Consider the following 27,699-nt stretch of genomic DNA (forward strand, 5'->3'; position numbering starts at 1 on the left):
ATTCAGGTATGCCAAGTATAAGACTGGTACTCTGTCAACTAGAGTTCTGAAAATAAGATGTCAAGTCATTTTTAAGGTTAAGTTGATGGGAAACTGGATGATTGTATTTGAATGTTTCCGATTAGTGTGTTCCATCGGGGTTTGAACTGAAACTCATCTTTTAGGAAACTGGGTTTGGCGAATCAACGTGGGCGGCATCTTTTATTGCGTGAGTCAGATCTGAACCTGTCCAACTGCATGGTTTGGAGCTGAGAGTTGTAGTCCTGAAGTGCCTGTGTGTGTCTACGTGAGAAATCAGTCCACCGCTGTCATAATTTTTGCTCATTAAAATTCAGCATTGCCTTTCCCGGGGAATATACAAACACGATCTGTGGCATGAGTGGTTATTGCCCAAGTTTAAATGTCATATTTTAAATCATTATTTTGCCTTGTAACATCTAACCTTGGTTCCTTAAATATAAATATATGATACTTTCACTACAGAAACTACATCCATCATGTAGTGTGCAGTATAACTTACTTAATTTTAATGTACAATACTAACTCCTGTCTCTCGTGAGTCACTCTGCTGAGAAAATAATTATTTTCCACTGTGCAAATAATATCTTAAGCAATAGAGATATGTTTGTTCTTCTTGTTCTATGATTACATTTTTGTGAACTTGAGAATCCTGCTGTGAGTTGATTTCTGAATAGCTTTGTTTAAAAGTATCTTTTTCTCTGGGTTGTTCACAAAAATTATGCCGTCGTCTCTTCCTGTTGCTTTTTCTGATTCTGTGTGTGTGGTCAGGAGAAGCCCAGTGTTTCTCTCTAGCAAGGAAGAAATCTTCTACTCTGATGTAGCCCAAACGGCAAGAACTTCCAGGTTTCCTGTGTAATAAACAAATGGAAGCTTTGTTTCCTCCTAGCTCTCGCATTGGCCTTAATGTGTGACTCAGTTTTAGGCTTGGTCTCCCAGACTTAGTGAGCTCAGCACTTACAAGGAAATGGGAGGATTCACAGTGCTGCTCTTGAACAGTTTGCTATAAACTCTAGAAAGGCAGCTTTCCTTCACAATGGGAGAAGAGGTACGTCTTTCATTCTTGTTTTTTTTTTAAAAAAAACAACAACAAAAAACTCTGCTTTGTGTATATGTGCTTATATCTGCAACCAAGTTGTAACTTGCATAATGTAGAGCACAGATGTTTGGCACCAGGAGCCTCTGGCTGACTGTATCGTGGCATAAAAATGATGTGTTAAAAGTGGGAGACTTTTCACTGAAGTCTTAAAATGGAAAGCTGCTCCATCTGTCTTTGTGAAGTAATAAGTAACATATTAAAATACAGGACTTGATTCCTTGGCAAAAATAGAGCTTGCTCTGGAATTCTGTAGCCCCATCTCCCCCACTCCAGCCCTGATTTTGATCAGTCAACTTACACAGATATTTGATGATTGCCTAATTTTAGCATGAGTTTCTAAAAATGTGAACAATTCTTATTGTTCAGTTACCTTGTGCAATCTGTATAGGAAATGCGACTTTCTCATATCCTTATTTGGTGTTTAAAAAGAAGGGGGGAGAGAAAGGGAAGGAAGTCCACTTCCAGAATTGTTTAGCTATACTGCGATTTTTGTCCCCTTCTTTTAAAAAAGTTTTTTGATAACTCCTTTTGTTTAAAAATGATTTTTTTTTGTTTGAAACTGATTCACAGTTATATTCAGTTCAGAGTTCTATTATAATAAATATTATAAAATAATGTTGACAGTTCATATATTTGTACAGCTAGCTAATTCCAATAGTTCTGAGATTTAGCATGTAACTAGAGTTCTCTGTGTGCGCATTGGTAAGAAGCCTTCTGGCTTCCATTGGAAACATTGAAGAAGATGCATAGTTTTCTGAACAGATCTTTCAGTTATTATGTGGTCTCCCCTTTTTTTGTTCTGAAAGGAAATAAAATAGAATGAAGAGGATATGGATCAAGGGTGATTTTAATAGTTTGCCAAAGACTGGCTAAATGTCATAAAAAGCACCAGATCCCATCTGACCTTGGAAGCTAAGCAGGATCAGCTATGGTTAGTATTTGGATGGGAGGCTACCAATGAACTCCAGGTGTTGTAGGTTATATTTCAGAGGAAGGAACTAACTATCTCACCTTTGGTATTCCTTGCCTTAGCAAACCCTATGAAATTATTAGGATCATCATAAGTCAGTTGACGACTTGACGATGAAATGTCTTAATTTTGTTTTTACTTCTTTAGAAAAATATTTTTATCCTTTACAAGGATCCCCTACAGAAATGAAGCTTTGTGTAAGATGGTTTGTTATTGTGGGTTTGCTATCTTTCATTCATTTCAAAACCGTATCTGCAGAATTTCTTAAAGAATTGTATTTAGTTGGGGGACCCGTTTACTTGAGTGTGTCATTCCCAGTGCAGTGGAGTGAGTGTGGCAATACAAATAACAGAAGTGTTTGAGGAAAACAATCTACAGTAATAGTTTTCCTCAAACTGAAATGTACAAAATATTGTGAATGTCTTTTGTCATAGCACTCATGACACTGTTTGCAACACATCTCTGGCTTGGGCTTACCTGCATGGAAATTCCCAGTCTCTTTTGATAAAATCACCTGCTTCCTTGTTGTCCCCTCTATGGAATGGCATTCTGCAGAGGAATATTAAGATCATGTTATCTTAGATATCTACAGTTTCTATTCTCCGTTTCTGAGCTGCTGACAAATTGTTGTCAGTTCTTATTCCTTTTCAGAGCCGATGGAAAAAGTTGACATTGCATGGTCTGGAAAATGTGTGGGATGTTTCCTTCTTCACTGTTGATTTATGTTAGAGTTTTACACAGATGTTACTTTATTTTTCTTTGAAAAGCAAACACACAAATTTGCAAGGCAGAGATTGATGAAGGGAGAAGGAAAATGCCTTGGTGGGGAGAAATATCCTCCCCAACCCTGGGATTGAAACAACCAGAGAAGAGGGGAAATGGTTGGATAAGTAAACAAATGGAAGGGAATGAATAGAAAGAGTGTATGCATGAAAACTACATACCTATTGCAAGCATTATGTAGATGCATAGCTATATGGCTGACAGGACTCGCTTTAAGTACGTGTGGATTCTTATTCTAAGTTCTTTAAAGGGAATTAAGCCACTTTGAGTAGAATTTGCTTTCAAGTAAGAATAGTGAGGATTACCTTGTTAGTGCATGTGAAACAACAAAAAGTCTTCTGGTGCAACTCCAGGTTTTGCTGTATCTAACAAAAAGACTGGGTTGCTGAAGGTTTTTCGAGCTGTATGGCCATAAAGGTAAAGGTTTTCCCCTGACATTAAGTCTAGTCGTGCCTGAATCTGGGAGTTGGTGCTCATCTCCATTTCTAAGCTGAAGAGCCGACGTTGTCCGTAGACACCTCCAAGGTCATGTGGTCGGCATGACTTCATGGAGTGCCTTTACCTTCCCGCTAGAGCTGTACCTATTGATCTACTTACACTTGCATGTTTTTGAATTGCTAGGTTGGCAGAAGCTGTGGTTAACAGTGGGAGCTCACCCTGCTCCCCGGATTCATATAACCATAGAGTTCAACGAGACCTCATGGGCCATCCAGTACAACTCCCTGCCAAGAAGCAGGAAAATCATACTCAAAGCACCCCCGACAGATGGCCATCCAGCCTCTGTTTGAAAGCCTCCAAAGAAGGAGCCTCCACCATACTCTGGGGGAGAGAGTTCCACTGCTGAACAGCTCTTACAGTGAGGGAGTTCTTCCTAATGTTCAGGTAGAATCTCCTTTTCTGTAGTTCGAAGCCATTGTTCTGAGTCCTAGTCTGCAGGGCAGCAGAAAACAAGCTTGCTCCCTCCTCCCTAGGATTTCCCCTCACATATTTGTACATGGCTATCATGTCTCCTCTCAGCCTTCTCTTCTGCAGGCTAAACATGCCCAGCTCTTTAGGCCAGTCCTCATAGGGCTTATTCTCCAGACTCTTGATCATTTTATTCACCCTCCTCTGGACACCTTCTAGCTTTTCATCATCTCCCTTCAATTGCGGTGCCCAAAATTGGACACAGTATTCCAGGTCCGTTCTGACCAAGGCAGAATAGAGAGGTAGCATGACTTCCCTGCATCTAGACACTATACTCCTATTATTCAAGCCAAAATCCCATTAGCTTTTTTAGCCGCCGCATCATATTGTTGGCTCATGTTTTAACTTGTTGCCCACAAGGACTCCAAGATCTTTTTCACACGTACTGCTCTTGAGCCATTGTTCCCCATTCTGTATCTCTGCATTTCATTTTTTCTTCCTAAGTGGGGTATCTTGCATTTACTCCTGTTAAACTTCATTTTGTTAGTTTCGGCCCATCTCTCTAATCAGTAATCTGATTCAAACTGCCAACCTTTCGATCAGCAAGTTCAGCAGCTCAGCAGTTTAACCCGCTGCATCACCGGGGGCCACATGTAAGACCATGTTCCAGTAGAATGTGCAACATTCACGCTTGCTTCAAGCAGCATGGGTTTTTTCCCATCCTGGACATTCCACAGATATATATACATTCCAGTTGCTTCACTGTCAGCAGAACTTCTGAGGATGCTTGCCATAGATGCAGGTGAAATGTCAGGAGATAATGCTACTGGAACATGGCCATACAGCCTGGAAAACTTACAGCAACCCAATGATTCTGGCCATAAAAGCCTTTAATAACACATAACAAAAGGACTACTTCCACCCCTGAAATTACTATGTAAAATTTTTTTGAACACATCATTATTGCCCCAAGAATCACCACAGAATACAACCATAGACAAATAAATATACCAGTGATACATTAAATGGTTTATGTAACAGCTCTTGAAATTAGGCTTTAATAACATTCCTATAATGCTTTGTCTTATGTATGCTTCTGTTGACTTTTTTGTGTTGTTATTTTATTGTATTTATATTTTATTTCCTAGTCAGGGATTCTAATTTAAATGTAAAGCACAGAAAGTTATAGTAAAGTTCACTTTACTTTAAGAATGAAACCACTGCGATTTTCTCTTAATTTTGCTATTTGTTATTTTACCCACTGGACACTTAAATTTCCCACTTAGAGTGACAACTTCCAAATCCCTTTTGGCCCCATATTCAGTTTAGTCTACGATTACATTTTGAGAATCTTTACATAAAAATCTTTTTTGCTGTGCCATATTCCAGCAGAAGACTTTAAAAAACAGAACAAAACAAGCAATTCACTAATTTTTGTTATCATCAGCCACAGTGTTCTTCTGGAACATCGGAAAGGATGGGAATAGGAAATAATATATTGCAGCTGTTTTATTCCTATATGACCAGTAGGTTTCAAAGGCAGGTGTTAGAGGACTCCTGATTGGCATCATGGGAACAATGCTGTGGGGTTCCAGAAACTATGGTTTTTTGTCATCTACACAAAACCGATGAGGGAGCCTTTTAAAGGAGCTGGGATTCATTATTCCGATTATACTGATGGCATTCCGTTATCTATTCTCATTTTACTGACAGATAGGCTATATCCAGTGAGACACTCTAATCCCTGACACATTGCCTGGAATCAGTAATAAGCTGGAGGAGGTCAATAAATTGACTGTCAGTCCAAGTAAGATCCATGTTATAAAGCTGGCAAATATTAGACCAAATAATAGATTGTCAACCCTCTCTTATATCAGAAAAATAAATCCAGAAGTTTGTCTTTGAAGTGTTCCTTTCTGTTTACTATATTTTAACCTAACTTTTTAAACAATTACTGTTTCTCAGATGAAAGCAAAATCTAGTTGAGTAAAAACAAATTTCAGAGTGAAATGTCAGAATCATGTACAATCTTTCAAACTCTCCCAAGATTTTATAGTCATACTGGATGGCATAAAATTTAGAACATTTAAAAAAAATTGTATCATAAGCAACTTGAGAACATACTGGAAGTCGCTTTTCGTTTGAGAGAATTGGCATCTACAGAGACATTGCCCAGGGGACACCCAGATGTGTTACCATCCTGCTGGAAGGCTTCTCTCATGAAGGAAGGGGGAGATGCAAAAAAAAAAAAAAAATCTGGCCAGATAACCATGTCTGTAGTCACTGCAGGCAGACTGCTTTCTACAGTGGAGTTGGCAGAAACTCTGTGAGGAAGAATAGTGTTGAGGTATAAATCTAGATCTCCCTCCTCTGTAAACAAAATTATCTCCTAAAATAGTTGGTATCCCCAAAATGAAGGGACAGGCTTGGCATCAAATTTGCATATTCAAAAGACAAAATAAACAATGAAAAAGGAGTAGAGAGAAAAGACAGTTGAATATCAGGCACAATATGATAGGTGATCATAATAGATTGTTAAAGCCAGGTTGAGTTCTGTTTGCTGAAATTCAAAAGGTGGTTCTTGTTCCTTTGGTCAGTGGATGTGATGCCTTCCTATCTTTTATGTCGTGTAGTTCCAGGATAAGCAGTAGATAAGTTTATTATTATTTTCTGGCAGAAAGGGCAGCTGATCTTTCTGTGACCTGTAGATGGCATTAGGTTGGTTTCCTTCTTGCCCATATTATTACCTGCAGCTACAGTCTACAAATTGGTGCTCCCTATAAATTGGAGGGGCATAACTCATAATGTTATTATCGAATACTTACTTACTTACTTAGGCAATCCCTCATAGGCCGAGGATGATGGTCCTCCCATTCTGGCATCTTGGGAGTGTGTCCGTAGGTGGCTAAGGAGACCTTTTCTTGATCCGCATGTTCTCCCACAGTGAGGACATCGGTTTCCAGGTGGAAGGCGGTCCCGGTCAGGGTTGGCTTGATGCACCTTCCTCTTGGCCCGTTTCTCCTTTAAGCCTTCAATTCATGCCTCTTCGAACTCCGCAGCACTGCTGCTCACAGCTGACCTCTGATTGGTGCGCTCAAAGGCCAGGGCTTCCCACTTCTCAGTGTCTATACCACACTTTTTAAGGTTGGCTTTAACCCCATCTTTTTTCCTGTCCACCTTTTTATTTTCTGTTCTTGAGTTGGGAGTATAGTAACTGCTTTGGGAGATGGTGATCGGGCATTCGGACAATGTGGCCAGTCCAGCAGAGTTGATGGCGTAGGAGCATCGCTTCAATGCTGGTGGTCTTTGCTTCTTCCAGCACGCTGACATTTGTCTGCCTGTCTTCCCAAGAGATTTGCAGGATTTTTCGGAGGCAACGCTGATGGAATCACTCCAGGAGTTGAGTATGACGTCTGTAGACTTTCCATGTTTCGCAGGTTGGGAGGACAATGGCTTTATAAATGGTAAAAGAAAGGAGCCCCAGTGGCAAAGTGCGTTAAAGCGCTGAGCTGCTGAACTTGCAGACCGAAAGGTCCCAGGTTCAAATCCCAGGAGCGGCTTGAGCGGCCGCTGTTAGCTCCAGCTCCTGCCAACCTAGCAGTTCGAAAACATGCAAATGTGTGATGACTCATGGGCCTTGTAGTCTTGTTCCTAGTACTATTGTGGCAGATGAAGATGAAAACATGGGGTTTTCGCCGGTTCAACAAGAACTGGAGTCTCTTCACCTGCCGGATGTTGATGTTTGCCCTCAAGAATTCAGTAAACCAGGCCTTGGGCAGTACTCCCCTCCGTTTCCCAGGAAGGAATTTTATTCTAAAGACAGGGGAGTCAGAGAAGCTAATCGGAGAAGTCTAAGAATCGCTGCCAAACAAATGGCTGATTAGGTCTGCTTCCCTTGGGAAATTCTAAGGAGTCTTGCATCTGGACAGAGTTGGGTTTCGCTTCTCGTTCTCTAGGGAAAGAGTTCTGATGGCGGGAAAACGAGACCCAATATAGGTGTTTGGCGCGAGGGATTCTTTGTGGAGTCAATTGATCAGCTTCAGGAGAGAGATCGTGTGTGGACTTCGTAATCCCAGTTCCTTGCTTCCCGGATCAAGCTTCAAGCCTTGCCCTGCCTCGCGGTTTTACCACGGACCCTGCTTCATGCTTCATGTTTTGCCTTGTCTCCAGTCACGGACCTAGTCAAGAATCAAGTTTATTTCCAGCCTTGTTGTCAAGCTTCTTTGGACTCTAAGACTCTGTTATTCCCCACACTATTGCTTGGCAAAGTGTGTGTTTCGGTCAAGTGGATTAAAACTTTGAACTCTAATATCATTTATTGGACAATACATTTTTGGACTATATTTGACCTCATTTGAAAGGTCTGCTTCTGAACTATATTCTTCACTTGTTTTTATTGATTTTATATATTTCTTTAATAAAGATATTAGATAGAGATTGGCCTCTGTGTAAGGTTATTGGTGCCCAGCTGCCAGGGTTCTGACAAAATGTGAGTAGATCAATAGGTACCGCTCTGGCAGGAAGGTAACGGTGCTCCATGCAGTAATGCCGGCCACATGACCTTGGAGGTGTCTACAGACAATGCCAGCTCTTCAGCTTAGAAATGGAGATGAGCACCAACCCCCAGAGTCAGACATGACTGGACTTAACGACAGGGGAAACCTTTACCTTTACCTTTAGAGCAGGGTTGGGAGGACAATGGCTTTATAAATGAGGACCTTGGTATCTCTACAGATGTCCCAATCATCAAACACTCTCTGCTTCATTCGGAAAAATGCTGCACTCACAGAGCTCAGGCAGTGTTATATTTCTGTGTCAATGTTTTGTGGAGAGGTGGCTGCCAAGGTAGCGGAAATGGTCAACATTTTCTAATGTTACACCATTAATCTGTATTTCTGGCCTTGCAGAGGGATTGGCTGGAGCCTGTTGGAAGAGCACTTTGGTTTTCTCAATGTGCAGTGAGAGGCTGAACTTCTCGTATGCTTCTGCAAAGGTGTTTAGAGTGGCTTGTAGGTCTTCTTCTGAATGCGCACAGACTATGTTGTCATCGGCGTATTGGAGTTCTATAACAGATATTGTGGTGACCTTGGTTTTGGCTTTCAGTCTGCTGAGGTTAAATAGCTTGCCATCTGTCCTATAGATTATTTCCACTCCAGGATATAGCCCATCAACAAAGTGGTATCATAGCGATGAAGATGAAAAATAAGGTTGGGGCAATAACACATCCCTGTTTGACACCTGATTCCACATCAAATGGGTCACTTTGGGAGCCATTGCTGTCCAAGACTGTTGCCATCATGTCATCATGGAGGAGCCGCAGGATGTTCACAAATTTGTCAGGGCACCTGATTTTTTGAAGGATGATCCAGAGAGCACTGCTTTTACTGTGTCGAATGCTTTTGCAAGGTCATTGAATGCCATGTACAGAGGTTGATTTTGTTCCCTGCATTTTTCTTGGAGCTGTCGTGCAGTGAAGATCATGTCCACTGTTCCTCTGGAGGGGCAGAAGCCATTCTGGGATTCTGAGAGTGTGTCTTCTGAGATAGGAAGAAGGTGGTTTCTTGTGAGGATTTTCCCAGCGGAGGTTAGAAGGGAGATACTGCAATAGTTTCCGCAGACTGTTCTATCCCCTTTTCTGAAAAGGGTGATGATGGTGGCATCCTTGAAGTCTGCTGGGATTTTCTCGGTCACCCACACTTTTTCAATGAGCTGGTGGAGTTGTTTGTATCAGTTCTGGTCCACCCTCTTTGAAGATTTCAGCAGGGATCCCGTCGGGTCCACTGGCTTTGTTATTTTATTTTTTTTTGTTGGCTGATGGTATTGCTGACTTCTTCCAAACTAGGCAGTGCTGCAAGCTCATCCCTGGTTCGTTGTTGTGGGATTTGTGGGAGGGCCTCTTTGGCCACATTGGGCCTGCAATTCAGAAGGTTCTGGTAGTGCTCTTTCTAATGTAGTGCAATTGATCTTTTGTCCTTCAGAAGTTTGCAGGCCTGTAGCCAGGGGGGGAGTTTGGGGGTTCAAACCCCACCCCCCACCCCGAAATTTTAAAAAAAAAACCCTGGTTTACTCATAAATTTTAACTGGTTAACCAAATCCCCATGCTAAGTCTATGAGATGCACTATCTCAAGCAGATATTGACAGGTCTGAACCCGGTTTTGGGGGGGGGGGGGTCAGCGGTTCAACCCCCGCCCCAAATGTTCAAAACCCCTCCCAAAAAAAGTTTCTGGCTACGGTCCTGGAAGTTTGGTTCTATCTGATGAGCGTAGAGGGTGTATGCCATGGGTTCTTGGTCCATAGATGATCTTTGTGGCTTTGAAAAATCCCTTAGCGTCATGGGTATCTGCAAAGTGTTGGATTTCTTCAGCCTTCTTTGTTCACCAGATGTTCTTGAGTTCTCTGGTCCTTCTTTGGACCTCAGCTTTTGCACTAGCATAGATCTTTTTCTTAGAAGCACAGTTGGTGTCTCTCTGCCATGTTTGGAAGACTTTCGTTTTCTTATCAATTCATTGTTGGATCTCTTTGTCATTGTTGTCAAACCAGTCTTGATGTTTTTTAGTTTGATATTATCGAGTATGTGTTCTTCCTCAGTACTGCTAAACCTAACCTGTGCTAAAATGGGATTTACTAAAGTCCAAGCTAATGAGGTCAGCAGTCTCTGTTCAGCTGCTATTCCACTCAGACCAAGCCTACCTAGATACAAAATGAAAAAGTAGACTACTAAGTAGACTGTTACCAAATCCAGCAGGTAACACTTCTATTAGTTATTCTTTCCTGTTTATTCTAATGTTTTAAAATCTTAAAACATGAAAAATATGGGGCAGTTGGCGTTTTTTTAAATCAAAAATTAGTGTTTCAGGGAGAGAGGTTCTGCTTTAGTTGTATCATGTTGTTTGTGATTGATGATTTTGAAAGAAGAAACTGGCTTCTTAGAAAGTGTAATTAGCCAAAAAAAATTGTATAGGCTTTTGTGGGGGTTTTAAATAAAAATGGGACAGTCCATATGAATTAATACTTAGAAGAAAGGCATGGAGCAACAGGGTGTCAAAACTATGTGTGTGCATCATGTTTGCAATATATAGAAGCATTTGTGACATACTACTTAACAGTGAATATATTGGGTCATCCCTGCCTTTTAATAAACTTTGTACTGTTCACAGTTCAATTCATCAATATTCTAATAGAAATTTCTGAGAATGTAGTATTTCTAACATCTCAAACAATCTAGCTAGAACTGTTTCATCCCACTCCGGCATCTACGGTATTTGTCATTTAGATTCAGTTACCCCATTCAACCACCTGGATTGATGTATTTTAAATTTCTTGCCATTACCATCAGCAGCAATCAAAGGATAACATAAAATGATTTCCGACAGTATTACAACACAAAGAAGGAAAGAGATGTATTTCTCAGATTTTATTAAACATTTGACTTGCAAAGTATGAGCTGGACCGTAAATGTTAACAATTTCAAAAATAATAATAATAATAGAAATGTCATCTCATGTGATTCACATTAGACATGGAAGTTTAAAAGAACCAACATAAAATGAAAGCTCTATTCTTGGCTTCATAATGAAGAAAATCTGTGATTTTTCTAACAAAGGCATAATCTCCAGCAAACCTTTTATAATGTTTAACTTTAGTGTAAGATTGTAGATTGTAGTTCATGATTCAGGAAAACATAAGCTCACTATTCTATGGTTACCACATCTGATTGTGAAACACTTTGCTAAGGGCTTGCCTATTTCCTGCTAGGAGCCCATTAGCTCCTTAAATGCTTAAGTAGTGATTATTATTATCTGTGAGTGACAAAGCTATTGGTGATAAATACTATGAAAGAGTAGTTTCCATATCAATTGATTTTACTCTAAGCATCATGCTTTTAAACACATCTTGGCAATGAAAAATCAAGCAACAGAAATGCATCCACTATTGTAAGTCACTTATTATAATTCCCCATGCCATGTCTTATTTGTCACAGGTTTATAACACACAGTGTAACATTACCTTTGGAGAGAATTGACGTCTTTCCTCAAGCAAAATAGAATTTAATTCTTTATGTTGGTTTCACAGGAGTTTATTAGCAAGTAAAGGAACTTTTCAAAACCATTTCTTCCACCATTTCCACACCAAGACTATCAACTTCTTTTGGGTTTTCAAGAATTCAACACTTTTTCAGCATGACAGTTTGGAAGTCTTAAGTTCACAAATTCTCATTACCAGTTTATATTTGATTGTTTTGACAGACTTTTCTGCATATGACCTACACTAAATGAATCTATATTCTGGAGGTTGGTTATTGTGGTGGCATCAAGCCGTTCATGTTAGGTCCCTTCAAGTTATCAACTAGTTATGTATATTTTCTGCTATTCATATGAGAAAGCTATTGTACGCTTACGTGATATTGAAAAAAATAATCCTCCATGTTGTGATGGTGCTGCTGACTAATTGGCTAAAAGAAGCAAACCCATAAAAACATTTTTTTCAAGTAAGCTACCATATACTGTAGTTGATAACTATGTTTTGTGGCCTTCAGAATGCAGCTTTATCTACTCTAGGCCTTATATGTCAAATTGCACCTATATTGCAAGAAATTCCAGAGATTGTGTCTACAGTTTTGTACTATAGTTGGGAGTAAGCCTCACTGCACTCACTAAGCATATTTCTTGTGTAAATGTGCCTAGATTTCACTGTAAACAGATTTTGTGAGAAAAAGATATAAAGATACAGGTGTAAATCAGAGATTGAACAACTAACAGGATCAGTGGAAAGAAATCAGTCAATAACCATATAGGAATACTTAAATAGATTGCCCTGATCAACAATTCACATGCCTTCTGGCTTGATTTATGAATTCTTCAAATTATATATGTATGCTATATCTGTTGCTGAAGACTGAATCATTAACCCCTCATAGCTTCCATTGCAGATTGTACAGTGTATGAATTGCATAGAGTTTCTTTGGCAAGGAATACTCAGAGGTGGTTTGCCACTTCCTTCTTCTGAAATATAGCCTACAGCATCTGGTATTGATTGACAGACTATAATACAAACACTATCCAGAGATGATCCTGCTTAGCTTCCTAGATCAAATGGGATCCTGGTGCTATTAGGGCAGTTAGTCTCTAAGATTCTACAGTAGATCCACCCAAAGACAGAACCTAGTCTTGTAGAATCATCAGGTTGGAATGGATCCACCAAGGCTCAATGGTCCATCTCTGATGCTTTTTGATCCTTGTCAGCAATCTGACACCCGGGCCCTGCCATCTCCTGATGTGCAGAAATTCTGACTTAAAGGTGTTAGTAATAAATTACAGATGATGATGATGATGATGATTATTATTATTATTATCTATCTCTCCTCATGGCAGGTTATAACATAACTAAAAACATATGCTCATCATAAATACTGTATTATAAAATACTCTGGGTAACGATCGGCAGTTGGGTTCTGGTACATCGGAATAGTGCCCCCCTCCCAGAGGACCATATATATGCAAGGCGGATTGTATTAAAGCAATCTTATAGGTAACCTGTAGGGCTTTAAAGGTCAAACAAACACTTTGCCTGCAAACTAATTGGCAGCAAGTGGAGTGACATTAGTATGGGTTTAATATGCTCACTCCTGGATGTTCCTGTAACCAATCTGGCTGCTATATTTTGAACTAACTGAAATTTCCGAACTTGGTACAGAGGTAGCCCAATGTAAAGCACATTGCAGAAGACCAACCTTTGTTGTTGACCGCGTTTCAGAGGATCGGGCCCCTTAAGGAAAGAGCCGATCCGGTCCTTGAGAGAACGGACCCTGGCGGAGCCAATAGGAGAAAATGAGCCGCAATATCACCTGGAGCCGAAATGAAGAAGGTCCGCCAAAGTTGAAGGAAAATCCGCCAAGGAGTCTTTATTGAGCGATTCAGCTGAATGGACACTAGTAGCGATCATTCAATCTACTAGCGTAACATACATTCAAAATAAAGCCATATTTATACAATGTTTCGGTCTGACAGCCCTTTGAATTTCCCGCCCCGCTCCCCCGCCCATCTGATCGTGGATAGGCTAGGAGGTTGAACGAGGCGGGCTTTCGTTTCCCGCCTCGCTCTGCTGGCCCAATGGGGAGCCGCTTTTTTGTCCCCACTCGGGCCAATCAGGGAGGAGGAGGCGGGAGCTATTGAAACAATGAAGTGACCGGACAGGAAATATCAGATTAATCCTGGCCCGGCCGATTTCTAAAGGAATTAATGGCACCCATCAAGGATGTCCGGGGTCCTGTCACGTTCACAGGTTTTAAATATGCCTTGGGGTGACAGGGGGAAGTAAAGAAGGGTGGTGATGAGCCGTCATTGACGGGCCCCACAGGGTGCCTTCCTGAGGCGTCCTGGCCTGGGATATGACAATGTTTACCTTGGGGTCGAATCACCTTTAGGAATTTGGTGACTCAAGCCCTATATTGTCCATGCGATCGGAATGAGATTGGATTAAACTGTGGCAGATTATCCTTTTGTTTTTGGGAAGGGAGGTCTGGGTCATAAGGGCTAGGGTTCATGTTGGGGTCATAATATTTCCCATTTGATTTCATGATTTAACAATTATATGGGATAGGATGAAAATTAAAATAAAGTTGGAACATAAACCCAGCTGGGAAAAACACATATTTTCCGGGGATCCCAAAGAGTATAAATACATATAGGCAGATAGGTAGATTTCAAGGAGGAAAGGGAGAATCCATAGAGGGGGGGTTACATTGCACAAAGGGGAACCATGGATGATATAAACAATTGAAAACATTTGATAAGAATGAGGTTTACAACATCTGGGGAACCCAATATGGAAAGTCATAGGAGTGGAGTTCAAGCAGCATGATTTCACAATTCATGAAGTTAGCCCAACGATTAGAAATTCATACAACAGTGGGTCATGAGGGTGTCCAGGTACATAGAATATGCAAATTCATGGATACATGAGGGAAAAGAGTTCATCTGTGATGGGAGGAATTCGTAGAGATGGCATGGGGAAGAGGCACATGTGGGTTGCAGTCTTTGGAAGTATAGGATTTCATAAGTCCAGGGGTAGGTCTGGGGAAGAGTGTTCTTCTCCTTCATAAAATCATGAAAGTATGAATGAAACATGGAGGGCACCCGTCCGGGCACCCCCTGGCAGCCGCAGAGAGGGTGAGGGTACTTGGAGATCTATGTCTCCCCGGCGGGAGAGCGATCCCCCCATTCCCAGTTCACAGAAAGGGGCTAGGGATCTCTTAAAACCATTCCGCGGGTCAAGGGGAGAGAAAAGTCCGGGATAAGGCTGGAAGAGAGCAGTCGGTCCCGTTTGACAATCAGCTGTTGAGGTGCCGAAAACTGGACCGATTTCGGTTCCGCTGGTGGTCTTCGAGTCAGGAGCCTTAGAAAGGGTTAGGACTAAAAGAGGAGCGTTCTAGGGGTAATTTTGATAGAGATATGAGCCAATTTGTATCGTCCGCCATATTAATCTATGGCGGAGAAACCTCAGCCGGAGTTAAAGGGACGGGAGAGAGAGAGAAATTGCATGCAAAGGAAGGAGTCAGAGAAAGATACAAAATAACCAGATAGAGAGTGTTATTGTTAAAATAAATGCTACTTTTATTGGGGGATTTGTTACATAGTTCAGGGAAGGGGAAAGTGAAAGAGAAAAAGATCTTTTAATAATAGTCTGCTGCGGTCCCGTTCCGTTCCTTTGGTGAGCGATCTGCGGAACTCTCCGCTGCGCTCTCAAATCAATTTGAAAGCCGGGGTGACGGTCATCACCTTGAGGTTACCAGCACATATACCACCATCCTTATGTCCTCCAAATCTAGGAGAGAGCACAGCTGGCATATCAGCTGAAGCTAGTAGTATGTACTCTTGACTATCGCATCTACCTGGGCTGACATTTGGAGAGACGGATCCAGGAGTACTCCCAAATTACAAACACAGTCTTTCAGGGGGAGTGTAACCCCATCCAGAACTGATTGACACTCCTCCATCTCCAGATTTAGACCCTTGATGGCAAGCACTTCTGTTTTGTCTGGATTCAGTTTCAATTTGTTTTTCTTCATCCAACCCATTGCCTTATTACAAGCATTCATTCAGAGGAAACACACTATCCTTAGCTGAGGCTGTTTTCGAAGGCAGTAGTGTTACCTCATTGGTTCCTCACCCAAGGACACACTCAAAATGTCTAAACATGCAGTTTCCTTTGTACAGAGCAGGATTATGCTTGCAACATCATCCTCAGGAAGGGTACAATTACAGATTTCAGAACAATTAAGCAACAACTGAAAGACAAGAAGTGTGAAGTGTTCCAGCTAAGCCTGAAGCAGATGTTTCAAAACAAGGGTGGATTTGCCTGGTGTTTCTATATTCTTCACATACATACAGCCTTGATTCACACAGCCTTCTTCCATGGATGAAAATAAATGTATGGCACCAACCACATTTTGTACAGACGACGTTGCTGATTAATATGTCAAGTAACTGAAAGTACAGTAGAGTCTCGCTTATCCAACATAAACGGGCCGGCAGAACGTTGGATAAGCGAATATGTTGGATAATAAGGAGAGATTAAGGAGAAGCCTATTAAACACCAAATTAGGTTATGGTTTTACAAATTAAGCACCAAAACATCATGTTATACAACAAATTTGACAGAAAAAGTAGTTCAGTATGCAGTAATGCTATGTAGTAATTACTGTATTTACGAATTTACCACCAAAATATCATGATATATTGAAAACATTGACTACAAAAATGCGTTGGATAATCCAGAACGTTGGATAAGCGAGTGTTGGATAAGTGAGACTCTACTGTATTTTGAGTATTAACAGAAAACTAGCTATTCTTACTGTTGCCTTCTAAAATAGCTTTTTAAAGACAGCTATTGATATATTTTGGTTTCTACATGGATAAAAATACCCAGTGTTGTTGGAGTTGCTGGAGCTCAAGCTTTCAAATTACAGTTTGCAAAATATAATACTAAGCACTAATTTACCATGAGAGAGAGGGTCAAAGTATGCAGTAGTGTAATTAAAATAAAAGGTATGACACAATACCTCATTCAGAAATCCTGAAATACAACTTTAGAATTAACTGTTTATCAGTCGCTGGGAAAATAAAAATAAAAAGTCACTTCATAAGAAACATTTGCAATTGTACCATTTTGGGTGGGTCTGGCTTGTTTTAGAGTGATATAGACTGCTGTGCTATATCCTATTTATGAATGAGCAAGCCTTATTGTACTGAATTGCAACCTGGATATAAAAATTAATACAAGTGTAGAAGAACACAGTACAAAGGAAAGGGTAATATTCACCTATGGTGAAGCTTAGAACTTTAGAGTTAGAGAAATTCAGCCAGAGATGGTTAATTTGTTCTACAACAGTCTTTGAAAGAAATATGTCCTTTATTCTCTCAGTGTAGTTCTTTAACTAAAAGTAGATCACACTATAAGGAAAATAACCTTTTTAAAACCAATGGATTTTAAAAAACATGAGAATCTAGGACCAGCCCCCTCTTCCTTTCACACACCTCTGTTATGTTTTGCTTTAACTTAGGAGTTTATCATATGAGGTGGGAAATTCGCAACAGAGTTATTGTCTTGGGCTTATCACATGACATGGCTCTTTTCCTGCCACTCTCCTGGTGTTATTTTTTTAAAGGAAGTCATTAATGGATTATCTGTTTTTCAGGCTGTTTCCCACTGGGAGAGCAGCAGGAAAAAACCATGTGAATAGTCTAAGACAAAGATGGCTGTAATTGCAATTTACTGAGATTGTGTGATAAACTCCTTACACCTCGCTATTAGCTAAGCATTTCTGTAATCCAGGCTGGTCTAACTGTTAAATTCAAATTGTAAGAAGAAACCTAGGTTAGTCTCAGGTTTACACATACACTCCTGTCTTTTTATAGCATGGTCGTGAGAAGTCGATCATGCGTTTTTGCCTCCCTTTCAGTTAAAAATAGCTTGTCATGTTGTGTCAGATTAACCAACGTTTAAGGAGTCTGAACTAATACTAAACTTGGGGAAAATTTCCAGTCTGCTTGTTGTTATGCGTCTTCATGTCATTTCAACATGTGACAAGGCAACACTATAATTGGATTTTCTTGGTGAGATTTGTTCAGAGAGGGCTTGCCATTGCATTCTCCTTTTTTTTTTTTGTGTCAGGAGCAACCGGAGTTGCTTCTGGAGTGAGAGAATTGGCCGTCTGCAAGGACGTTGCCCAGGGGACGCCCGGATGTTTTGATGTTTTATCATCCTTGTGGGAGGCTTCTCTCATGTCCCGCATGGAGCTGGAGCTGATAGAGGGAGCTCATCCGCACTCTCCCCGGGTGGGATTCGAACCTGGCAGCTTTCAGGTCAGCAACCCAACCTTCAAGTTACGAGGCTTTTATCCCCTTGGCCACCGGGGGCTATTGCATTCTACTGGGGCTGATAGAATGTGACTCCCAGTGGTTTACCATCACTGACCAGAGATTTGAACCCTGGTGTCCAAACCTGCAGTTCAACTCTCTGCTACAATGTAGGGACACTTTCCCAGCCTACTTGATATCGCAAAATCCAAATGAGATATATTTCCCAGCCATCATTTTGTTATCAGTTCTCCCCTCAGATACAATTTCCACTTCTTTTTATTGCAGTGTCCGAATTAACAAACCAGAGTTAGCACCTTAACATGGAACCAGACATTGAAGTATGTTTACAAATCATGGTCTAGCATTGATATACATTTTGCCAGTTGGTGCATTATGGTAAAATGTGACAAGTAAAATTTATAAAGTAAAGGAAGGATCTCATAGGGAAGGGATGAAAAGCATATTGAAATCTTCTGAAAAGGTTCTGATCACTGAATTATGATATGACTTGACATCTGAATTGTATGTATTCATCTGTTTAACTGGGCCCTGTTTCTCTAATACAGTACTATTTTATGACTAGAATAGGATAATGGTTTCGATTATTGTGTATGACTTTGCACCTCTTGCAATTTTTATTAGTTTCAGTATTAGTTTCGGTGTAACTTTGTTGCTATCTGCTGCGGCATTTGGTCATCAGCAGTGATCAGCTTCATTGTTTGGGAGCAGACAAGTGTGTTATCTCCAGTATCGGCTTGGCTGGAACCACAGAAAGCTGTGAGTTTAACAGCTAACTAACCTCACCATTAATTAACAAAAAAGGGAACTGAAATTACTAATGTTATTCTTTTAACACCTCATGTCTTTGAGGAAGGAGTAAAAAGCACATGTATTTCCCGGGTGCTTTAGACAAACCATTTAAGATATTTTTTTCCTTATTTTGCTTGTAATACAGTGACATTATGTTTATTATTTGAGGTATTAATACATTTTAGGATTTTATGCCTGTTACTTGCATTAAGAAAGTGGATAATTGTACACATGAGTATACAATATTCAGGTGATAAGACAGCAATGGTTTTATTTTTATCTAGCTAAGTTTTTTTTAAAAAAAGGGGGGGGGAGTGAGTTCCAGTACAACAGCAACCGTAGTTCCCCCACACTGTGTTCCAACAGGCATTGCTAGTGATGCATTTGATAGAGAGTATAACTACCACTGGCAAACCTATCACAGGCAGATTTCTGTGCTCCCAATCTTGTTTGTTGGATAGCAACACGTAAATATCTCATTCAGAGTCTATAGGCTAAAAATCTAAAGTAGATTCAGGAATGAGAAATGAGTCGCAGCATTCCTGGAATGTGAATTGCTCTGCCTGAGCATAATATTTGTTTTATGAATAAGGCCTACCAAATGACATGCACATGAAAATATATGCTGCTTATAGAACTCTGCACAAGTCCATGTATGATTTGTTTTCTCATTTGACTGAAACAGAATTGTCTCTCTCTCTCCAAGGTGGGTGGAAATGTGAAGGTCCTAATTTAGATGAGAGAATAAACAGGAAGCATGGTATAATTGTGTTTCCCAAGTCTTCTATGTAATTGTCATGTCAGGAAATGTGACAAAGAGAGTATATATATTTTCATCTTGGAACTTCCAAATCATAATGTTTAAGGTATATGCAAATGAGAGGTTGGAAACTATAGAGAATTTGCATAATGACCCATAAACAGTTGTATTACCATATGCTAAGACTGGTGTTATGTATTTTCCCATTAATCCTGTTCGAATCACATTGTAGCATGGTATCTATTTCTTTGCATTTTTAGCCCCTATCTTAAAAGTGCTTAATGTAATTTTGAAATTAGCATACTGTTGTGTTGCCTCGATTGTTCATATAAATATAAAGCTTAATTTGACCATATGCAAAGGGCATTCCAGTTGTTGATTTGTTTAGCCACAGCAGGTTTGTGTGGCTTTATGTGATTGTTTAGCTTTACGTGATCATGTGATTTTTCTGTTTGAAACAGAGTAGAAGACCCTTAAGATACCATGAATGGAACTCTACCTTAATTCCACACACATACCCCTTTTGTGGTTTTCTTGAACTTTAAGGACAATGAAATATAAAAATTTTGGCACCTGAGATGGAAATTTCGTGGTATATTGTCTTAGAGCAGGGGTCCCCAAACTAAGGCCCGGGGGCCGGATGCGGCCCTCCGAGGTCATTTACCTGGCCCCCGCCCTCAGTTTTATAATATAATATATTGTATATACATATAATATTGATAATAATATTAGTATGTAATACAATGTAACATTAATAATAATACCATATGATAATATTAATTATATATTCTATATTACATATAATATTACTAATAATATTACAGTATAGTTCAATATAGTAATATATAATGCTAATATTGTGCTATGCTAATAATATAATATATTGTATGTACATATAATTTGTAAGCCACTCTGAGTCCCCTTTGGGGTGAGAAGGGTGTGATACAAATGTAGTAAATAAATGCAGTAAATAAATAAATAATAAATAAATAGATTTTAGACTTAGGCTTGCCCAAAGTCTGAAATGACTTGAAGGCACACAACAACAACAACAACAACAACAACAACAATCCTAATTAACTTGACTATCTCATTGGCCAGAAGCAGGACCACACTTCCCATTGAAATCCTGATAAATGTATGTTGGTTAAAATTGTTTTTATTTTTAAATATTGTATTGTTCTTTCATTGTTGTTGTTGTTGTTTTTGCACTACAAATAAGACATGTGCAGTGTGCATTGGAATTTGTTTGTATTTTTTTTCAAATGATAATCCGGCCCCTCAACAGTCTGAAGGATTGTAGACCGGCCCTCGCTTTAAAAAGTTTGAGGACCCCTGTCTTAGAGGATAACAAGGATTTCTACAGAATTCTAATGTTCATCGTTTTTCTGTCTAATGTTGGAGAAAGATATTGTTTGTTCTGAAAGCTAGAGTAACATTTGTTCTATATTACGCTAAGCATTAGAAACAAAGGATAAATATGGTAAAAATGAAATAAGGGAAGTATGTCCTGCAGTGCTCTTAATCTGGGTTCACTTGTACTTCAAACAAATTTGATTTTTTTTTAGAGAGGAACATCTGGCAACCCTTTTGACAGATCACATTAACTAGAAGTAAAGGCTTTTAATTGACGAGTCACCTTGTTATGCCTTCTAACATAAATCAGCTATTTCACTTTCCATACAAAACAGCCTGACAGAAGATAACTTGCTCCCTTGACACCAAGCGATCTTGTATGCAACCATTTTAGCTAATTAATTAAATTAGTTGGAGGGTCAAATTTATCCCACACCTCATAAATTTTGGATTGGCTTGCTGGGCTCTGTTAATGGCAATGGAGATGGACCATGTGTTTGTGTGTTTCAAGACAGAGGTGGAAATATCTACATTTTTCTATTTTGCCTGCAGAATTGCTCTGTTTTAGTTGCCCTCATTCAGTATTGTAGGGAGTCAGGACCATACTTCAATGTTGCTCTTATTTTTGTTTATCTTCATTCAAAGCTCAGTATCTATGCATTGTCAAGAAGGTAGTGCATGTGAGTGTACCCACAAAAGCAACAATGCAAATTCTCGTCCTTGACACAGTTTGTTAATTCAAGTTGTTTTATTCATATACTTAAGTGGCTTTTGAATCTGCATAGATCTCTGTTCTTCTTACTGGATTTGGAACACCCATTAATCAATGTTACTTCTTTTGAAGATGGACTTTAAAAAATTATACAGTTTTATTACTGTGGAGGTTTTGTTGTAAGCATTTACATCTATAGAGTAACACATAACTGAATTTTCCTTGAGACCTGGGTTTATGTAATCATTAGACATCTTTATCTGGGAAAAATAAATGTCAAAAGAGTTTTGATATTTCATATAAATATAAACAGAGAAAATCACCCCTTTGCAAAATAATCATAAGATCCCAAGGATCAGTGAACTTACCAGTTAACTTATTGTGGGAATTGTAGCAGCTAAGAATATTTCAGTATTTAAAGCAGTTTTTAATTGACCATTTTCTTTTAGAGAAATAAATATATGAATTGTGGTATTTTGTTCATTTCTTGCATTTATTGACTAATTCCTTAGATAACATTAAAGAGAGAATTATTTATGTGTTTGCAGACAGTTGGGAAAAAAATACCTGTGGCTACAGCAATTCAGGAACCAGCAAAAATAGAACTGGACAACAGAACAAAGGGTACGTTTTGCTTTTTTTTTCTTTGAGAGAGAATAAAAGATTGCTCGGAGTAACTAGGCATCTGGGAATTGCACCGAGTTACATTCAGCTCTCAAAAAATAATTTCATAAATGTCAAAGAAAATGTCCCAAAATGCTAAGAATGTGAAGGAAAAAGGCAGTTGGCTATACCCTTTTACTGTCTTGAGTTCTACAATTCAGTGATCTTTCATTATATGATTTTAAATTCTTAGAGAATCCAAATGGTTAGGGATTTTTCTGTTCAACATATTCAGGTATGTCTTTGGAGAATAGATACACGTACGTACCTCTGCTTGGTTCTCTCCATTTATATGGTTTGAAAACATGCTTCAGGCACTCGAGTAGCCCAGCAGAAATTAAAATATTCGTAGGGGTTTTCCAGCACTAAGAACAGTAGAGTTTAAAAATGGATAAAACCTATAATTACATTTGCTTACGTCTTCTTTGCTACTTTCTAAAATGTCATCAATTTCTAAAATTCCAATTGTTGCCTGGAAAATGTTTATTGCTAGTAGCCACTCTTCAGAATTAGGGTGGACATAGGAAGAGTGGCAGGTAATTTACAATACCAAAAATCATTGTAGCAGAAAAACAGACTCACTGTGAAGAAAATCAAAGAAAGAAAAATTGTAAAAGAAGATAGGAAGATAAAAAGGTGTGAAAATTATTTTTAAAATTAATAATGCTAAGGGGTCCTCTTAAATTAGACATGGGTCAAATTTAAATTAGGGTATTGTTGTCTGGCTGTATCACCCCTTAGGGTAACATGTAAACAGCACTATTATATGTGAATTATATTAGTTTGAGGATTAAAGCAGATCTGCATCTAGGATTCTTATAGAAATGTTTGCAGATATAGAGGTTGTGCAGTATCAAAATGCTATCTCAAACAAAATAGTTTTAACAGAATTGCATTAATCCCAGTATATACAAACATCAATGTACAGAAATAATCTTCAACCCTTAATAGTAGTTAAAACATTGGTGAGTTATAAACATTTTAAGAAAGTGAGACGATACTTGTAAATCATTTATTTCTGATACTTGATATGCATTAATAAAGCAATAACTTCTAATTCAACTTATATTACAGGGATGGGGAACTGTGTAAAGACCAGATTAGCACCTCAGGAAAGCTTCATCTACTCAGAACCAAATATTTTGTGTCAAATATATTTGGCACAAAATATGGGGATGCATTTTCACCATGTTTTGGTCCTTCTTGGACCATTTTACTTCTTTATTAGTAAAGGTAAAGGTTTCCCCTGACGTTAAGTCCAGTCATGTCTGACTCTGGGGGTTGGTGCTCATCTCCATTTCTAAGCCGAAGAGCCGACGTTGTCCGTAGACACCTCCAAGGTCATGTGGCCGGCATGACTGCATGGAGCGCCGTTACCTTCCCGCTGGAGCAGTACCTATTGATCTACTCACATTGGCATGTTTTCGAACTGCTAGGTTGGCAAGAGCTGGAGCTAACAGCGGTCGCTCCCGCCCCTCCCGGGGCTTTATTAACAACATGTAATTATCACACATTCACTTTATTTTTATTTGCTGTTCCAAAAAAGATCTCTCTTATGTCTAAAATTAGTCCATCCTCATCCCTCAAATGCAATGCAAATGCCGCCAATATTCTCAGAGGGTGTTTTGTGGCAAAAACATACTGTATATACTCGAGTATAAGCCAACCCAAATATAAGCCGAGGCACCTAATTTTACCACAAAAACTGGGGAAACTTATTGACTCGAGTATAAGACGAGGATGGGAAATGCAGCAGCTACGGGTCAAATTCCAAAATAAAAATAGATATTAATAAAATTGCATTATTTGAGGCATCAGTAGGTTAAATGTTTTTGAATCTATATATATAAAAGAGTGATGGCATCAGGGCAACCCACAAAACAACAAAATTAAAGGCCGCCCAACCTCAAAATTTGACAACACAACCCATCATCCACGGCTCCAGTAAGATACAACAAAAAGAAAAGAAAAATAAAGTCCTAATTAGAGGGAGAGCAATAATTGTTTTTATCCAATTGCTGCCAGTTTAGAGGGCTAATCTCTGCCCACTTCGTCTCCTAGCAACCAATTCAGCTAAAGGACAGCCAGGGTTTAGTTAGGGGACAGGCAGATTTAGGCCTCACTTAGGTCTCTTCCACAGATTATCTAATTTGCACTGGATTATATGGCAGTGTAGACTCAAGGCCCTTCCACACAGCTATATAACCCATTTATAATCTTATATTATCTGCTTTGCACTGGATTATCTTGAGTCCACACTACCATGTAATCCACTTCAGTGTGCATTTTATACAGCTGTGAAGAAGGGGCCTCATATAATCCAGTTCTAAGCAGATAATATAAGATTATCAATATGCAGTAGAGTCTCACTTACCCAACATAAACCCGCCGGCAGGATAAGTGAATATGTTGGATAATAAGAAGGGATTCAGGAAAAACCGATTAAACATCAAATTAAGTTATTTTTTTACAAATTAAGCACCAAAACATCATATTATACAACAAATTTGACAGAAAAAGTAGTTCAATGCTCAGTAATGCTATGTTGTAATTACAGTAGAGTCTCACTTATCCAACACTCGCTTATCCAATGTTCTGGATTATCCAACGCATTTTTGTAGTCAATGTTTTCAATATATCGTGATATTTTGGTGCTAAATTCGTAAATATAGTAATTACAACATAACATTACTGTGTACTGAACTACTTTTTCTGTCAAATTTGTTGTATAACATGTTTTGGTGCTTCATTTGTAAAATCATAACCTAATTTGATGTTTAATAGGCTTTTCCTTAATGCCTCCTTATTATCCAACATATTCGCTTATCCAACATTCTGCCGGCCCATTTATGTTGGATAAGTGAGACTCTGCTGTACTGTATTTACAAAGTTACCACTAAAATATCACAATGAATTTAAAACACTAACTACAAAAACATTGCTTATGAAAAGGCAGACTGCGTTGGATAATCCAGAACATTGTATAAGCGAATGTTGGATAAGTGAGATTCTACTTTAATATGAAATAATTACTGGGATAGAATAATACAGAACAATATAATCTCTAAAACCAGTAAATAAAGACCAACAGTCTGAAAGCAGGGAAATTGGAAATTCCACAAAATTCAGGGCCAGCTAACACCTCCCAAGAAAGGATTCATCCAGAAAGGAAGCTGAGAAGGGAGTGAAGCACTGTGTATTACCAAAGTCATTATTATTACTATCATTACTATTATTATTATTATTATTATTATTATTATTATTATTATTATTGTGTTGCGGTCAACCGTGAAAATGAATACAATCTGGTTCCAAGTATTCAAAAACACTAAAATCAGAATATATAAAAATTAATGTGGTATAATAAAACAGAACAATACAATCTCTAAAATCAGAACACTAAATAAACACTCTGAAAACAGAGGAATTCCACACAGGAAACAATCAGAGCCAGCTAACACCTCCCAACAAAATATTCCCATCATCGAAGTCTGGCAAATCCTCTGTTTTCTCAGGGCTACAGACAGTAGAAGCACATAAAATATCGTAAAGAACACTCTGAAAACAAGGGAATTCCAGACAGGAAACAATCAGGGCCAGCTAACACCTCCCAAGAAAAAATTTACTCGGGGAGGAAACAGCCAGGCTTTAAAGCTGCAAGACCATTACATCCTAATCATTTTTCCTAATTGCAGCATTCATACTTGCCTCCAACAGACAAAAAAAACCAATCAGAAATATTGTATATTCACAACCTTTAGGAAATAATATCCCCTGATGGCGCAGCGTGTTAAAGCACTGAGCTGCTGAACTTCTGGACTGAAAGGCCGCAAGTTTGAATTGGGGGAGCGAAGAGAGCCCCCACTGTTAGCCCCAGCTTCTGCCAACCCAGAAGTTCGAAAACATGCAAATGTGAGTGCATCAATAGGTACTGCTCCGGCGGGAAGGTAACGCTGCTCCATGCAGTCATCCCACATGACCTTTGAGGAGTCTACAGACAACGCCGGCTCTTTAGTTTAGAAATGGAGATGAGCACCAACCCCCAGAGTCGGACACGACTGGACTTAACATCAGGGGAAACCTTTACCCTTTACCTTAACTACCACCAATTCCTCAATACTTTATTTCCCATACCACCAGACTTCGCCACAGCAACGCGTGGCCGGGCACAGCTAGTATTTATGTAAAACTGTAATTTAAGATAAGAAGACTTTAATAAGATAAGACTGTCCAACTCTGAATACCTATATACTCAAGTATAAGCCGACCTGAATAGAAGCCGGCCAGGACCCTCACTCGAGTATAAGCCGAGGGGAGCTTTATCAGCCCTAAAAAAAGGGCTGAAAAACTAGGCTTATACTCGAGTATATACAGTAATTAAAAACTATGTAAATTTTTCATTTGACCATGGAAGAGGGAGCAAATATTGTGGGAGTACATTAGAGCAGCAGGTCCTAAACTGTGTTCCGCGGAATGCTAGATATCCACAAAAGCATCATATGGATTCCACAAAAGAATCTTTTAAAAAACTTCTTCAAAGCCTGTGTTAAGAGGATGAAGAAATTTTAAAAACTTAATGTTCCCTGCTTTAAAAATGAAATTTGAATGTATTTACTTCCAAACCTACTATATTATACAAAACACCCAAGCAATAAGAGTAGATGAAAGAAGGAAGAACTTTGTGGGTCCACAGTGGTTAGGGACAGAGTTAGAGTTCCTCAGGAAAATCAGGGACAGAATTAGGGTTCTGCTGGGGGGAGAGATCTTCTTAAGGTTTCCATGACTGAAAAGTTAGGGAAACATGCTCTAGAGAGCAATTGGGAATATGAAAATAGATAAACTCCTGGGGGCCACTAAAATATATACTGAAGCCAGTAGGAAAAGATTCTTGCCTGTCCTAAAAACTTTGGTAAGGGCTGGGAAACCCTGGGCACTTCCAGACATACCTAAATGCCATGATGGGTTCCAGATTAGTCTGAAATAATGCCACAGGTTAATCCAGATTAACCCAGAGCAAACCTGGATTTTCAAGTTTACTCCAGGTTTAAAAAAACATCTGCAAAGATCCAAACATTTCAATAAGGTCCAGATTTTTGTAGGTTTCGTAGTCTCAGGACTCATCTTTCGCAATCCCAAGAGTCAATTCCTACTGTCATCCCAGTTTTTTGAGTTCCAGGAGCCCGACAAACCAGAATGGCAATGCCAGCTCCCCTTTGCTCCCTAAATTTACCAGAAAGGTCCTGCCTCCCTCTGCAAGCCCC

General features: G+C 39.2%; 1 protein-coding gene across 4 annotated transcripts in view; it reads left to right on the plus strand.

The window, feature by feature from the left end:
- sh3kbp1 (SH3 domain containing kinase binding protein 1) overlaps positions 1–27,699 on the plus strand; it is a 241,000-nt gene that overhangs the window by 165,737 nt on the left and 47,564 nt on the right. For all 4 annotated transcript variants that reach the window (XR_010004972.1, XM_062977243.1, XM_062977245.1 and 1 more), the window contains one exon: positions 22,324–22,399. Coding sequence is in view for 3 of the 4 variants with exons in the window: in XM_062977243.1 (XP_062833313.1) it covers positions 22,324–22,399 (76 nt within the window). In the remaining variant the exon portion in view is untranslated. The remainder of the gene's footprint in view (positions 1–22,323; positions 22,400–27,699) is intronic.

Source organism: Anolis carolinensis, chromosome 3, assembly GCF_035594765.1.
Source record: "Anolis carolinensis isolate JA03-04 chromosome 3, rAnoCar3.1.pri, whole genome shotgun sequence".
Classification (NCBI taxonomy): Eukaryota; Metazoa; Chordata; class Lepidosauria; order Squamata; family Dactyloidae; genus Anolis; species Anolis carolinensis.